General features: G+C 40.8%; 1 protein-coding gene across 1 annotated transcript in view; it reads right to left on the reverse strand.

Moving 5' to 3' along the window:
• Positions 1–4,618: 4,618 nt before the first annotated feature.
• Positions 4,619–16,141, reverse strand: part of ARHGEF38 (Rho guanine nucleotide exchange factor 38) — a 36,970-nt gene continuing 25,447 nt past the window's right edge. The window contains exons 7-14 of the mRNA XM_005484738.3: positions 15,870–16,003; positions 13,760–13,864; positions 12,478–12,600; positions 10,405–10,725; positions 8,494–8,634; positions 7,145–7,343; positions 6,704–6,963; positions 4,619–5,977 (exon numbers count right to left, since the gene is read on the reverse strand). Coding sequence (XP_005484795.2) covers positions 5,792–5,977; positions 6,704–6,963; positions 7,145–7,343; positions 8,494–8,634; positions 10,405–10,725; positions 12,478–12,600; positions 13,760–13,864; positions 15,870–16,003 — 1,469 coding nt within the window. The 3' untranslated portion in view covers positions 4,619–5,791. The remainder of the gene's footprint in view (positions 5,978–6,703; positions 6,964–7,144; positions 7,344–8,493; positions 8,635–10,404; positions 10,726–12,477; positions 12,601–13,759; positions 13,865–15,869; positions 16,004–16,141) is intronic.

Raw genomic sequence — 16,141 nt, forward strand, 5'->3', positions numbered from 1 at the left:
TCTTCATGGTTTGTGCTCCCTCTCTTCATCCCATATGCTCCAGGCTGTGTTCAGCTTAGAACTGGCTCAAGGTGGGCGCTGGAAAATGACCTTGAGTCTTGCTCTCTGTGTCTAGCACATGGCAATTTCCCTTCATTCCTTCTGTGATGAGGGGAGCATCTCTAAACATGAAAACACCTTGGACTGTAGGTTTGCATGGCCAGTGTTATTGTCTCCTTATCATACTCTGATTTGACGGGTAACAAGTCACATTAATCTTCCATGATGGCAATTGGTGAGTGCTTTCTCACTCCCCTTATCTTGACCTGTGTCTCTTCCATCTTAGTTTCTGTTCCCCCCCACCCAGCTGAGGGGGGGAGTGAGTGACTGGGGTGAGCACCTGACATCTGTCCATGATCTGTGGTGACACAGACTGGCTTAGGTAGGTGAAAGCAACTGTTTCTCTTTGCCATCCTGTATTTTTAGTGTGTGTGAAGCTTGATATATGTTAGCTATTTCCCATACCTCATTTCCTTTCTCCACAATTAAGATTTAGGCTATAGTTCCTTAAACAGCCAAAGGAATAGTTTAATTTACTCGGGATTGCCTCAGCTGCCTGGAAAATTTGCATATTTTTTCAGCTATTATTTCCTGTGGAGGGAAAAAAAGCAAGGTTTTATCTTTGTAGTGCCTGCAGCTTCCAGGGCTGTGCAAAAATAACAGCATGAGGAGGAGGAATCCAGGACTTTTACTGCTTTTTGATCAGCCCATCCTTCCTCCTTTCCAGCACAGAGGGTTTTTAATGGTAGCATAGTAGGAAAAGACACTGATGCAGTTTCCATTAGCAAACAGAAGGCATATTTTCTTCCTAAGTGTTAATCAGAAGACTGATGCCTACACTAAGAAGTAGTGTGAAGATAGATTCTTTAAATGGCCAAGTGCTCCTATGTGAAGTGTTCATTCCAGTAGTAAAAGCTGCTCCCAGAGGAGTGTTCAAGGTGCTAGGTGCCTGTCTTGCCTCTGAACAGACACAAAGCTTTGCTGGTGAGAGTGCAGGAGCTTACATCTCAACTGTGCCCTTACTTTAGGCAGCACCAATGGGGTGAACACAGGCAGAGGAATGATCCTTGTTCTCAAATTGTGGTAGCTAATGCCATTTAGAATACTCCTGAGGTCTGATTCCAAGTGTACCCTGATGTCTTTGCATGTATAATTCTGGCCTGGATTGACTGTAGGGTCCCTCCATTCAGAATGAAACAAGTGATGCTGTGCTTTTTGTGCCTCTCTTTTCCCTCTAATAAAGCAAAGTGTGGCTGCACTCATCGATAACACTGCATTAGCAAAATCTGCAATACAGTTACAGTTTGCAGCAGCAAAAGACATTCTTCCACTGTAACTTTCCCAGCTTCCTAAATGAAATACAAAGTCATCTTCTGTTGGTATAAAAATGTCAGTTAGGATTGTGATTCTTTGAAGTATTATATCAGAAAGGATTTACAGCACAGACCAGGTCTTTTAAATCGAGTGTTTAGCTTGAATATGTTAGATAGGCACTGCTGAAAAACAGAGAAGATTGAAGGAAACAGTTGCTTTCTGCTTTGATGTTATAGTTAGGATGGAATTAACAACTGTATTTTCAGGAAAGGAGTCTGTTCTACAGGCTTGTTTGACTGAAGTCATGTGTCAGGTTGAGGAATGTAGTGTAGGGCAGAAAGAAGTAATGCCCATCTGAAATTTGAGAAGCATGCCTCCTGTTTAGTAAAAAAACTGGAAAATAGTCCTGTGATTTTTCTATCCCCAAACCAAATTGCTCTGTGATTTACTGTAAAAATAGCTACCTGACTTTCTTAAATGTTTTAGAAATTGGTGTGGTAGTATTTTATTTCCACTTAAATAGGAAGGTTTGTTTCATAGATGCCCAACTTCTGATACCCTCAGTAATGTGAAATTATAGGTTACTCTGGTTCCATGAGTGCTCCTTCTGGCTGGACTGGGGGATGCTGGTGATACCTGTGTCTAAAAATGAAGGTCTAACATAAGGCTCTGTGATTTACAAACTTTTATCTACTACAGCTCATAGTGGTTACAATCTCAGAAGCAGCTGGAAAAGAACAGAGCTATGCTGACAATTGGAACCTTGAAGTGTATTTTTAAACTTTCTTAGTATTTTTGATAGTGTTTTAAAAGTTCTAAAGTATTTATCAATAAGCAAGGATGCACCCTAGAAATGCAGCATTTTATCTGAGGCAACTATTTTGCAGGCAGATCTTGGATAGCATATAAAGCTCTTTGCTTCTGGAAAACATCATGTTTAAAAAAATAAGAAGAAACATCTTTACAAAAATAGATTTTATTATTACAATAATTTAAAAGAAGATTTCTTTTTTTACTACTTCTCAACAAACAATATTGTAATAGGAATTATCAGTAACAGATCTATGGGAACAAGGATTATCATGGCTGTGTTCCTAGTGCAGGTGGTAGGTCCACTTCATCTATCTTCATTTTTAAAAGCTATCTTAAAATGACAGCAAAAGCATACTTGAGTGCTTGAAGGAGGTAATTACTCAGTGAAGCTTCCAAAGATGAGAAGTCAGAAGGAATAATTCTTCAATCTGTGTTTGCATTGAAAAGCTGAGCCCCTGCTGGAAGATCACCCAGCCAAAGGGAAGATGGTGAAGCACAGAGGTGCCAGAGGTCAGAGCCTGGGACTCTGCTGTGTACTGCCTTGCTTATCAATGGCAACATAAAAATATTCCCTGAATGGAGAAGCACTTCAGTTTGAATGGACCCAATCTTGGAAGTAATTGTACATATTTATTGTCACCACAGCTCAAGTAAAACACACATTGGAACAAATGCAGGATCAATCCAGTAAATTGCAGCCTATCCCTGCTTCAATCAAAATTAATTAGTGTTGTCATTAATGAGAATAAGAAAACTCTTAAAATACTGTAACCTTCCCTATATTAAAAAAAAATGCAGTGGCAAAACCATTGCATATTCTTATGAATTTCTGGAGCCCTAACACAGCTCAGTTTCTGGTATTTAAAGCACTGTCTTAACAAAAGTGTGACTGAGCAAGCCTAATATGAATTGTTGTAAATCCTTAATTTGGAAGGCTTTAGATTCAAGGAGCATATCTTAATTTTCTGTGATTGCTGTTTGCATTCATCTGTTTTAAACGAAAACAAATAATTTGCTAATATTCATAGTATCAAATGAGAATGGCTGACAATTTGAATTTCTGAAATGGACTAAGCCAATTCACCTGGGTACATAATTACATACTTTTACTGGATCCCAAGTTACAAGGCTACAATAAAGTCGTATAATTATCCCACAATATAAAAATTATTATGGATCCTAATCCTACAGGGATTTCATTTGGCCTACTAGGAGTTTCCAGGTCCCCCAGAAATTCAGGTGGTCAACTCCAGTATATTCATCCTTCATTCCTTGTTACTTCAGGATCAGGATACCTATATTTTGGAGAGCAGCATTTGAGTACTCTTTGAGACACCTTCACAGAGTCTGATTCTTCATGGGGAATCTACCTAACACTCAAAATCTGAGCTCTCCTGTGACTCAAGCTGAGTTCTCAGTGCTAAGACTTCAGCAATCTTTTATTTCCTCTTTCCCTTGATTAATTTCACTGTCTGAAATACAAAACTTCATCATTGTGCTTACATGACTCCATTAAGCCTATTAAGTACAATTCAGCCATTTCTAAAATTGTTTCAACTATTGCAAAGCATAGATCTTCTCCAAGTAAAGTATTCTAAATTGTAAGACAGACCTGAAAACTTTCTTGTGTGTATCTTCCCCATAATCTCAAAATATAAGTGCCAAAGCAGTAAAAGGGTAGCAATGAGTCTTTCAGTCCATTCTTCCAAGCTGAAACTCTCTGCACTTTTATTTTCTTCATTTAACTAAAGGTGAATCTTTCCATAAAAGCAGCTAAATCCATTTATTAAGTAATTGATAATCCTTTTTGCTTGTTATGGGAACAGCAAGATTTAAGTGCCTGAGGTGATGTACAATAAGGCAAAATAATGCTCACTGGATAGCAGCAGTACACAGAGATTCACACATCAGATTCTGGATATCTATCTCTGAGAGCTCTAAAACTTTCTCTGTCATATGATTTAATCCAGCACAAATTTCAGGTTTAATCTCTGTGATCCCCTGCTGCATTCAGTCTCTGAGCAAGACTGACAACTTTTTCTACCCTTCTATAAAAATAATCTGAAAATTGAGGACATTAAAGAAAATGAAACCAGGTTCATTAGCATAGCAGAAACTATTGTGTGCAGCAACTGCCCTAACTTTTCTTATCCTTTCTTTGCTGACAGGTTATTTTCTATTACATCTCACTAAGCATTTTGAATAATTTCATCTTCAAACCCCACTCTTCAAACTATGGGAAGTAGAAACTCAGACAAAAGCTTTAGAACAATTTCTGTTTACCCTCGATCAGCAACACTATCTCCTTTCCCACCCTTGACTGTAACAGTGTTGCCATTTTTGTCATCAGCACAAGCAATTATGCAAACCAGAAAACACCTGACAGGAGTGTACTTTCAGTTACACCATTTGCAGCAGGCACAATCACATATTTGTTTCCTTTTTGCAGTGCTTTGCACCAGGTCTTTGCTAACCACTAGAGGACCTCAGCATTGCTGTGGTGAAACACCTTGTGTTGAGCACTCAGATACCCATGAGAATCACAAGGAGGGGTTTGCTGTTTGCTGTCACCATTCAGTCTGGCTTAAGTGCTGGGCACCAGCCTGATCTAGGAATCACTGCAGTCAGTGAGCCTAAAGAAACTTATTGACTAGATATTATGATCCCTGCATCTGACTTAAGGAATCAGAGAGGCACTAAATATTCATTGAAAGGCACCACTTCACTTTTCTAATTTTTTTTTTTTTTTAACCAGTGAATTTCCCAAGACTAATAACACAGATTTCATTTCACTACACAGATCTTGCACTAAAGCAGTTAGTGTGGAGACATATGTGGATTTCAAACTTGGGGCACTTCCATATTGCTACAAACTGTTTCTACCATATGAAGCAGTTGGGTAATTCTTTTGAAAATTATAACTTCTTCATGTCACAGTACCTGTTTTTAGTGTCTCCTCTTTTCCTTCCTGCATTTCCATATTTAACTAAACGTACCTTCTTCCCTGGGACTAGTCACTGGTACCACCACACCTGGTATGTCTTAAATGTTGAAATGTTTCCTTAAAATTAAAGTCCTTTTTCTTTTTCCAATCCAATAATCTCCACTGAGAAAAAATGTTCTTCACAAAAGCAGCTGAGGATAAAAACAGACAATCAAAAAAGCTCAAGTTTTAAGATGTGTCTGTGTGCACTGAGATAACAGTTCAGGAACAACTCAGCCTAGAGTATTCCTGATGACTGAATTTGTCCTTTTTCAAGGCTAATTCTCTTCATCTTGAATATTATTTGCTAAATATCATGGAAGAAAAATGTAATTTCATCTGTGATTTGTACTTGTAGGTTGAGTCTTGATGCACGATGCTTTGACAAAAGAGAAAATTATGGGGTAATAGAAAAGCAAGCTCTTCAGCACGTTAATCAGAATCAGTCTTCCTGTTAAATGTTTCCTCCCTCAGGTCTTGACAAGGTGATGGCTTTTGGAGAATGGAGGTTCTCAGTATCATCTATGTGCTGGATACCATGGCTTCTGTCAATCACTTGTGAGCTTGCTTTGCTTGCAGCAAACCTAACAGATGATTATTCTGTCTGCTTCAGAGAGCCTGGCTCAACAGGCCCTTCCCCTCCTAAGCATATGTCATCTTCCCTAGATAATTAGATGGTACATATCCCATCTGACCTTTTGCTTCAGCTAGCCACCATTCCTTATTGCCACTCAGGTCGGAAAAGCGAAGTATCCTCACCCTCTGGTACTCCTGAAGGCTGAGTTCTTGATCATTTCTAGCTTGAAATGCAAAAACAGCATAGAAGATCTGAAAAAGGAAAGCCACATAAACAAAAATCAGAATTGAAAAATGTAGCCACATGTTACTGTATAGCTGTGTATCAGTAGCAGTTCTGTATACAGAAATGTAATAACATGTACAAACCAGCGTTCAACTACGTGGCCTGCAATTTATAGACAGGGCCAAAATAAAAAGTAAAATTGTAGCATCTGGGGAGTTCTGCATGACAAGCAAACCAATCTCCAAGACCTCATCACCTTACAACACTGGTAAGGTTTTCAGCTCACACCAAGTAGCCATGGATTGCATGAAGAATTTTTCAGCAAGGTTTCCTCAGGGGGAATCACCTCTCCTAAAGCTCCTGTGCTAAAATGTGGCACATGGGTCACTTCTGTGCCTTGCTGATCAGCATTCTTGTCACAGCTTTCTTGTCACCAGTAAGTTGAAAAATCCCCCAAACTGACCTATTTTGCAAGTTCCTGTTCCTTATGAAAACGTTGGGGTGGGATACATGGGGTGGGATAATGCAAGTGTGTTTTCTGCAACACAGGACTGCAATTCACAGTTTAACTGATTCTCTTTTCCTACCTCACAGCTATTTAAGAGCAGAGAATAACGAATTCCTATGACACACTGACAGATTGGTGCCACTCTTTTCTGGTGTGAGAGGAAACCATTTAAATTACTAACAGTGTAATTTTAGATTTTAAATAGGAACAACAAGAAGACAGGCACAGTGTGTATCATACTTACCTGCTGCTCATCCATGCCCTGAAGAGCACCAGTCCCTGTGCCATTAATTGCAGGATTTTCACAGAAGTGGAAAGGTGAGCAGCTCTTACTCCTCTGGTACCCTGGACTGCTTGTGCTGCTGTCAGCAGAGGGCCGTGAAGAGACAAAGAGGCTGATGTCATCAAAATCATCATCACCAAAGCCATTTTCTGCTGCATCCTTCTGTGCTTTGCCTGGATTGTATGGCTTCAGGAAGGAGGAGTACACATACCCTGTGAGGACTAGAAACCAGAATAAAGAGACACAAAATAAATAAACAGCAAAACGCTGCTAAAATAATTTCAAAACCAACCGCTTTATGCAGCTGTCAGCATGACAGAGGCAAACAGATGGGGCCAGAATGAAAGGAAATCAATATCCCAAAGGGAAGCTGTTATTGGGATATTTGTGCAGAGAACTCACTTCCTGTGTCAACAAGCCATCTGCTTGTGCTTCCAAAGGGGTCCTTTTTCTCCACAACAGCCACCACGTCTCCTTCCTGCACGTCAATATCGAATTCCTGCACGGCGTTGCACTTGCGCTTAGCCTGGTACAGCGACTCGGTGCTGTTGGTGGCCAGCAGCTTGGACCTGTGCTCCTCTGTCTGCCGTGGGGACTCCAGCTGGAAACAAATCATATTCATCCTCAGTAATGCTGGGGCCATTTCCAGGTAAAAATCTGGATAAAAATGCTGCATGTGGCAACTGACCTGGCATTTTCACACATCAACTTAAGGAGTTACACCTGGACCAAGTCTCCCCTGCGAATGCAGGAAGAACCTGTCCCGTTGCTATATTAACAGGTGAGCAATAAAGGGCAGATTTCAAAGAAATGTAGGAATGTCACTAATTAAAGACCTCTTAGTCTGTCCTCTGCTCTCAAAGAGATGCTGTTCTGTATGTGAACTCTCTCCTGCTTAATTGGTTTTCCGTAGCCATGACCTTTGTATTCCAATGTAATATCACAGAAAAAGCATAATCCAAAAATGGGCTGAGGTGTGCTAAGGCCACATAAAAACTTGCATGATAAGGCATTAGGCAAAAAAAAAATCAGTGGTACCCAAAATGGCTGCTTTTTGTGTGAAATTACCTCTCTAAATGAGGGCAAGATGCCATTACCTGCTGGAAGCATATTCATTTCAGGGTTTGGTTAGAGGGCAGGGACAGGGGTGCTGCACATCAATGGGATCTTCACATACCACAGAAGCAAGAGCACCTGTGCCTTCACTGATGCTGAAAGGAATTCTACAACTGCCCCAGCTTCTCCTGTAAACCTGCACCATAGTCCTTATTTTTCTGTAAATTAAACTCCTAAAATCGCCAGAAACATCTGATGAGATTGGGAACAGAGATTTCCTGGTGGATTTTCTGAATGTTCTGCTGTGGGTGTGTATGTTTGTGCATATATGTGTAAACACCAGTGCACATAACCACAGCTGAGCACAAGGAAAAAAAATTCTGAATTAGAAGACTAAGATGCACTGTAAGAGCATTTAACAAAACAAGTTACCAAAAATATACCTAAGCCTTACCATGTGCTTAAAGGGCTAAGAGCAATTTGAGGTAATTTCAAGTGGATTTTCAAGATATTAACATGAAAAAAGTGAAAAATCTTCAGAGGTTACTGGTCAGTGAAAACTTTACTCCAACAACCTGATTCAGAGTCACAGTGGGGAGACAAAGCCCAAACCTTTAGGTAGCATAAAAATGGATTTTTTTCAACAGTGATCAAAAGAGGATTCTTCATGCACAATTGGGATGTATGGTACTCACCGGAAAAGGAATGGGTTTCTTTTTTTCCAGGCTCAATTTTCCCTCAATAAAGATTGTACTGATGTTTTCTTTTACAAAATTCAGCTTGTGAACCTCCTCTATCAATTGATCATGCACTTCCCAGATGCTTGAGGAGGACAGCTGCAAACACAAATGTGGGTTAGATCTCATGTACAAAATGGGAGGGAGATTGGAGACAGCAGATTTAATTGAATTTGCTGAGTGCTAGGAGTCAGGAAATCTGACAAGTTATGACTATTTTCTGCAGAGCCCATAAGCAGTGCAATCTCTACATATGAGATGTAAAGAGAAGCAAGGTCTTTGCTTAAAGAAAGTCTCTACTAGATGCTATTACATTTAAATGGCATAGAAATTGAAGTTAAATCATTAAAAATATTCTAAACGGTGATGAAAATTAAGAGCCTTGCATTTATGCTACTGAACCACCTGCTTTCACATGCAAATGGGCATCTCAGCAGCTATCAGAGTGGCCAATGTGCTACAAGGTTTGGAGTAGTTCATCCCACAGCTGTGTTTGTGCAACTGAGAGCTGCAAACAGGTTAAAAATTGTTGGGTAACTGAGTTTGTCTGTGGCACTGAATAAGTGATTTTCGTATATGCCTAATACCAAATGGATTTGCTGATGTAAACAGGAAAATAAGAAAAATAAGGTAATTTTGTAGCCAGACCCTCCCAGAATACAATGCCCAGTACAACAGCTTTCAACACATGGAAACATCAAATTACAGGGATGAAATTTCTTCATGCAGAAAAATCCTTAATTTTCCCATTAAACACCATAGCTCTATGGTTTGATCCTGACCTTGTTTTGCTTAATTTTTCAGCTGTCCCTTAGTATAATGTGCTCTGTTCCAGCCTTGATGGAAAAAAAATACTCCAGAATTGCCTTTCTAGAGTGTGTTTCCCAAGCAGCCTTGCTCTGTTCAGGTGAGTGGATTTGTAGGTGTGGAAGGCATTGTTGTAGCTGTGTTTCTCAGGGGGTTCGAGTCCTCCAGGTGAGGCTATTCATTACTGCTGAGAGATATCTGCAGGAGTTTCTGCATCATATTTGGGGTTTAAAGCACCTTGATTTTCATAAACACTATTTCATTGGATCTCCTAACTTGATTTTCTTTTGCAGTCATCTGTGACTCTGCAGTCTAGCAGCAAATGAGGTGTTCATGTACTTTCTTATAATTTCCTGTGTTTTCTGGGCTAGTCAGAGTACATGCTGAGATATGCTAGCAGCTGCCTTCTTTTTGCCTCCCTGTAATACTGTTGCCATTACTGTCACTGCAACAGCAGGAACAGTCCCATTAGGATCATTCTCAATGAAAAACCCATGTCTGACAAGAGTTCAGAACAGAAGTTCCTCAAAACTCACTCCAGGGTGACCTTACTGTGGCCTTCAGTACACAAAGGGGGCCTAGAGGAAAGCTGGAGAGGGGCATTTTACAAGGGCATGTAGTGGCAGGACAAGGGGGATGGCTTTAAACTGAGAGAGGGCAGGTTTATATTGGTTGCTGTGACCCTGGTGAGGCACTGAAATGGCTTCTGCAAGGAAGCTGTGGGTTCCTTATCCCTGGAAGCTTTAAAGGTCAGGTTGGATGGGGCTTTGAGCAACCTGGTCCAGTGGAAAGTGTCCCTGTTAATGGCAGGGGAATTGGAACTAGATGATCTTTAAGATCCCTTCCAACCAAACCACTTTGATTCTAAGAACTTAATCTGTACTGAGCTTGCAAAGGAAAAAAAAAAAAACAATCTGACTGTGCTCAGCAGAACAAACAAGTCACAAAATCAGTAAATCAGTGTAGCTTTGTAGATATGTGTCCTACATAACTTTAGCCAAAGCATACAGAAAGAAGAAAAGAGAAATTAAACACAGCCACACCTGTTTCTAATGTACTTACTGGAACAGGCACCATGACAGCAGAGTTTGATTGAAGTGCTGCAAACATAATATTCCTGAGGAGGGTGATGAAGCAATGTAGACAGTTCAACACAATCTTTTTGGCTGCTCTGTTGAATACCTGAAGTTCTTCCACTAGCTGTGCATTTAGAGCCTCATATTCTTTCTTTGCCAGCTCCAGCTCTTCTCCAGCTGACCTCTGAATGTAGCTGTTGTAGTCCAACAACTTGTCATAGCGCTTCTGGATGAGCTTCTGGGGGCCTGGAAACAGGGCTTGCAGTGCTGAGAGAGGAGTCAAGACAAGCTTGTCCAGCTGAGCCATCTGGAAAGTACAAACCAAACCTACTCATTACCTTATTCACACAGTCCATCAGATGCCATAAGGGGCTGAGCCTGATGGCAGCCCATCAAGCAATCTGTTAATCACTCTTCACAAAGCTTTGCTGCCAGAGGCAGTTTCAAGCAGGGTCCAGCATGACTTAGAATCTCCTTCATAACAGGAGATGTTCAATTTTTAGATGTTAGTTTTTAAGTTTTCAGCCTCTGCAAATGGCAGTGGTCCCTTGGAGCGTGCAGCCTCAGGTACTGCCCCTAGGGAGCTGCCACTGGGGGAAAACAGCAAGGATTGGTCAAGTGGTCAAATAAAACTGGGATTTCCTTGGCTGGAAGGCCCACATCAATATACACTCTAAAGCCAATGAGGTCTTACTAAGTGGGAGACTTGAATTCTCTCAAAGCTGTTTTTTTTTTTTCCTTTTCCCTCTCCTGGAAACAGCTGTAACTCAATTCCTGTTTAAGCAAACACAAACAATCACTTGATTTGATTAAATTAGGTTATGCTTGTTGGTTTTATCTCTAGTAATCAACAAAATTAGACACCTGGTAAAAAAACCAGTCTTCCTCAGACTTTTCCATTAGTCTCTAATTGTCTCATGGGATTAATATTGCATGAAATAAAATTTATTTTTGTAAGTAATTTGTTCAAATACAGCACAGGCTGGTAGTGAGTGAAATTCATCATCAGATTAAAGCCCTTGGACATTCTGTGTGAATTAAGTTGTTGGGTTGGATGTGAGAATAAAAAAGCAGCTGCCTCTGCATTCTCAAAAACAGCAGAGTTGAGGGCAGATCCATTTTAGCCCCAGAGCTGCTCTCCAAGGCCAAGATGATGTACACTGGCTAAATAGCTCCTATTTTATTTCCACCTGAAAAACTGGGCTGTGTTTAGTGAACCAATTTTTGATGCATTAAGAAAACAATTCTTCCAAACTGCTGGACTTGATTTCTTAAAAAGAGGCTACTGGGAATTTCTGTCCTGAAAATTTTCCAAAAATCTAATGAGAGAGAATTATTGACAAATGCACCTCCACCTCTGAATTTTTCCAGCTTGAGCAGATGTTTGAATAAGCAGCCTATCACATTTTGAAAAGACATTTAAGTACCTTATTAGAGCCAGGCATTAGAGTTCGTTTATTTCTGAAAGCAGAAGGCTAGTAGAAAAACTATTACTATTTTTAAAATTGTTTTATTAATTACTATGGGCTATATTTGGATTTTTCATGGTTTCCCTATATGAAGGATTTGACAGTTCTATGTTAATATCTGGACTTGATGATCTGAGAGGCTATTTTCCAGTTAATAAATCTGAGATTTTTACAGATCTGTGATTCCAGGAGCTAACAGTACATAAGCACAATATCAATCACAAAAGTCACTCAAACTGAAAGTGCTGGTAACAAAAATAGCAAGGCAACAATCTGCTGCTCTTTGCTGAAGTTCAGATGACACAAATACAGAATTATTCAGGTGATACAAATTTAACACAAAGATTTTAGTATAAACCCAGGAATTTAGCTTGGCAGGTTTTCTTTCATTCTTCTAAGGAAAATACAATTCATTTATATTGTATTTTATCTTAGTTCCTACATAAATTCAACCAAAATCCCCACTTATCTTTTCCAACAGATTCCTGAGCTGTTTTTTTTTCCTCTTTTCTGTCCTAGTCTTCCTCACATGCAGCTGTTTTCTCAGACATACAGACAGCTGTGTAACAGTGGACATTGCATTTACTTACAAAGTCTTCACACAGATTTGCAGTGTTGGTCTGTTTTTCCGAACAGTCATTGACTTTGTCATCTTTATCTTGCAGGATTTCCTGAAGCTCAATTATATTCTGGGCAGCCAGATGTATAGAATCCTAAATGAAAACATGGTAGGAAGATGAAACTATTACAATCTGTTTTAATATGCTGCATTCACTCATGCAGCTTCTCAACAATACTTCTGGAATCAGAAATATTTTCCATCTCCAACACCTGTGCAGTTGCTGTGCGGTTTCCAGTCATTGTGAGGTTGTTTACTGTGATAATATTTTCCTTTGCTTTGTCTATTTTCAGTGTAAACTATTTAAGAATCAAGCTGTTAATGTTCAACTAAAAGAATTATGCCCTAAACTAATGAATATCCCACTGGAATTCAGCTACTCCTCAGCAAGAAGCCAGCTTACCACGCATCCTCAAAAATCTCTTCTGGGGGACGAAGTAGGACTAAGTGGTGTATTTCAGTTACCCAGAATTTAAATCTCAATGAAGAGTGGATCCATTTGGATAAGGAGCTGTCAGCACCACTGCAAGCAGCAGCCCTCCTTGGCTGAGCTCCCTGGCCTTTCCCTGTTTGCAGAACCAAGCACCATAAGCCCTGGCCAGCTGGCTATTGATCTTGCCTATCTCCCAAACAGCCTCCCTGCCTGCCTAGGGCACTCTTACCCTTGGACAGGCCTCATGCCATCCACAAAGCTGGCAAGTGGTCCAGGGGAGGGGCAGGCTGATAAATCACAGCCCTCAGCTCTGGAGAGGAGGGTTGAAGCACAGACATTTTAGAGAACTCGAGCACTCTGCACATCTAATGCTAACCCTCGTGGGAAAAGGGAAGGAGTCCTACCATCCACAATATGGATTTTAGGATGTTTTAATTCATGTGGCTGCAGCTCTGTTCTTCAATCTTTAATGAGAAAATTGGTTCAATCTCAGTTTGTCCTTCACTGCAGCAGATGGGGGTGACAGCTTCACACAGAGATTGAAAGTCCTGACTGTGCCACCAGACAGAACCTTCTTCTCTGCACCTGTGGGTCTCCATAGAACCTGCCTCTGTCAGGGGGAAAATGCAAAACTGGGGGCTTCAAAACTTATTTGCCATCGGCTCAGTAATGCAGCGGCAGCAAAGCTTATTTTTTTAATATTCTGATGTAGACAGCCCTGCTAATAAATAATTTGGTGTTGCTCAGCCAGCAGAAATGTGTGTCAAACTGGTTATGAACAGGGTTTGTGACCACAGACTGCAGAAAGGCCTGTACCCACCTGGAGATGTTGTGAATAGAGCGAAATGTTCTTCACACACAATTTCACAGTCTTCTCTAGACTTTGAAACAGCTTTTCTTCCTTATCAAAAGTTCCATCTTTCACCTAAAATAGACATTTGCACTGTTATTTTGGCAGCCCAAAGGAGCCTGGCTAACAAAATAAACATCCAGAGCGCTGCTAGAAAAATCCCTGAACTCCTCCCTTTGAAAACAGATCAACCCCTAATTCTCCCAAGCTCCAGCTGTAATTCAAGAAAAGTCAAAACCACTGGGCAACATGGCAGAGAATTCCATTTTTAATCCTTGTGGGAGCAGGGAGTTGCTTTACTACAAGGCCAACAAAACGCTTCATTTTCCTGTGTGCTGTTCCACCTGAGGAAAGGACGGGGGGGAAAGGTGGGATGGGTACTTGGGAGGAGAAGGTGGGATGGGTATTTGGGAGTTAAAGGTGGGGTGGGTATTTCGGAGGAGAAGGTGGGATGGCTATTTGGGAGGAAAAGGTGGGATGGCTATTTGGGAGGAAAAGGTGAGATGGGTATTCTGGAGAAGAAGGCGGGATGGCTATTTGGGAGAAGAAGGTAGGTGGGTATTTGGGAGAAGAAGGCGGGATGGCTACTGCAGAGGAGAAGGCGGGATGGCTATTCCGGAGGAGAAGGCGGGATGGATATTTGGGAGTTAAAGGCGGGATGGCTATTGCAGAGCAGAAGGCGGATGGATATTTGGGAGTGAAAGGCGGGATGGCTATTGCAGAGCAGAAGAAGGGATGGCTATTCCGGAGCGGGGCCGCGGCCGCTCTCCCGCACGCCGGCTGCAGGTGGAGCTGTTATCCCAGAGCTGTTATCCCAGAGCTGTTATCCCAGGGCCGAGCCAGCCTCTCCTCTGGAAACGCCGGCAGCCGCCGATGGCCTCGGGAAACTTCTGAATGCCGCCCTGAAGACGCGGTCAGTTCTGCCCCTCCTTTCCTGCAGGGGCTTCAGAAATCTCAAGTCATGTCTCAGTGTTTTTGCCGTGGGGGTGTCGGCGTGTTTCAAGACGTGAGTCGGGAACTTTCTCAGTCTAATTAAGCAGAAGAGGCGGCTGAATCTCTAACAGATGCATTCTGATACTAAAATGATCCTCAAACGTTTAAAGCTTAATTAGAAACAAAACCAAAAAAAATAAACCAGAAGTTTCTAAAGAAAAAAAAAAAAAGGGAAAAGAAAAATTACATATCCTCTTAATCAAATTTTATTCCCTTTTTCTCTGATTTTATAGTCTTGCTGGTGTCTGTCACATACTGAATACAAAAATTTCCACTGTATAAATAAATGAACAGAAAAAAATATATGTGAGTGATTTGGACCAGAGAAAGAGGAGAAACATTGATAAAAACCACACCCGGAAAAAATGGCATGTATCTTGTGAAGTCACATCTAGAAAGGCAAGTGACCTTGTATAATCAGCCATCTCATGCAGTGAGGTGCACTGGATATCACTTTCAAGGTCGTTTGTAATTGATTTTCTTTGAGATTTCGATTTAAGCTTTCCTGAAAATGTTTATCCTGTTAGGTTTTGAATTACAACTTTGAAATTATGAAGGAGGATTTTACTTTTGGCCACCCAACACCCATCAGACTCATCACAGAGTTCTTTTTCTCTGTAGTTTTGAGGGTTCCAGGTCTCTGCACATGTAGAAGCAAACCCTGTGGCCCTTTCCTAATTAGAGGTATTGCTCATCTTCCTTGGTGGATTCCAAACCCCTAATGCTACAACAGGAGCAAGATGGACTGAACATGTTCTCAGCCCTGACAATAATTATTGCCAGGGTATCTGCAAAATGCTGACCTCAGGCTGAGTTTCACAAAACTACCTCTCACTTCCTCTCTGCTGAAGACCAGAAGTTTGAGAAACTCTTGTGTAAAAAAGGAAAAGGTGGAGAACACATTACATTATTTTCTGTTTCAATCACAATGATCTTTCCTGTCCTCTGTGACAGTCAGAAAATGACGTTATAAATTAGGTAGGAAAAAAAGCAGCACCACAAACTCCATTTCCAACACGTTTTGAAAAACACCCTGTGCAAAAGCAGAACTGAAGCTGTCAATGCAAATCTGCAGCTGGATAAGTACCTGAGGTTCTCCCCTTGTCAGTATTTTCAGATGGCTGGTGACCCTCTTGGATTTCTTGCTAATGGAGTGAATATTCAGTCGGGCAAACTTTTCTTTAAGGGTTTCATCATCATCATTCTTCCTATACTTCAGCACTGCAGACAGGGAATTTCATTACATCAATAGTCTGTATTCACAGGACTTTTCACCAGAACAGGCACACAAATATGAAACTATTTGAAAGCAGACACTTTGATGTAATTTGGGGTAATCTCGTGTGAAAATGCTCAGGA

Source organism: Zonotrichia albicollis, chromosome 5 (assembly GCF_047830755.1).
Source record: "Zonotrichia albicollis isolate bZonAlb1 chromosome 5, bZonAlb1.hap1, whole genome shotgun sequence".
Classification (NCBI taxonomy): Eukaryota; Metazoa; Chordata; class Aves; order Passeriformes; family Passerellidae; genus Zonotrichia; species Zonotrichia albicollis.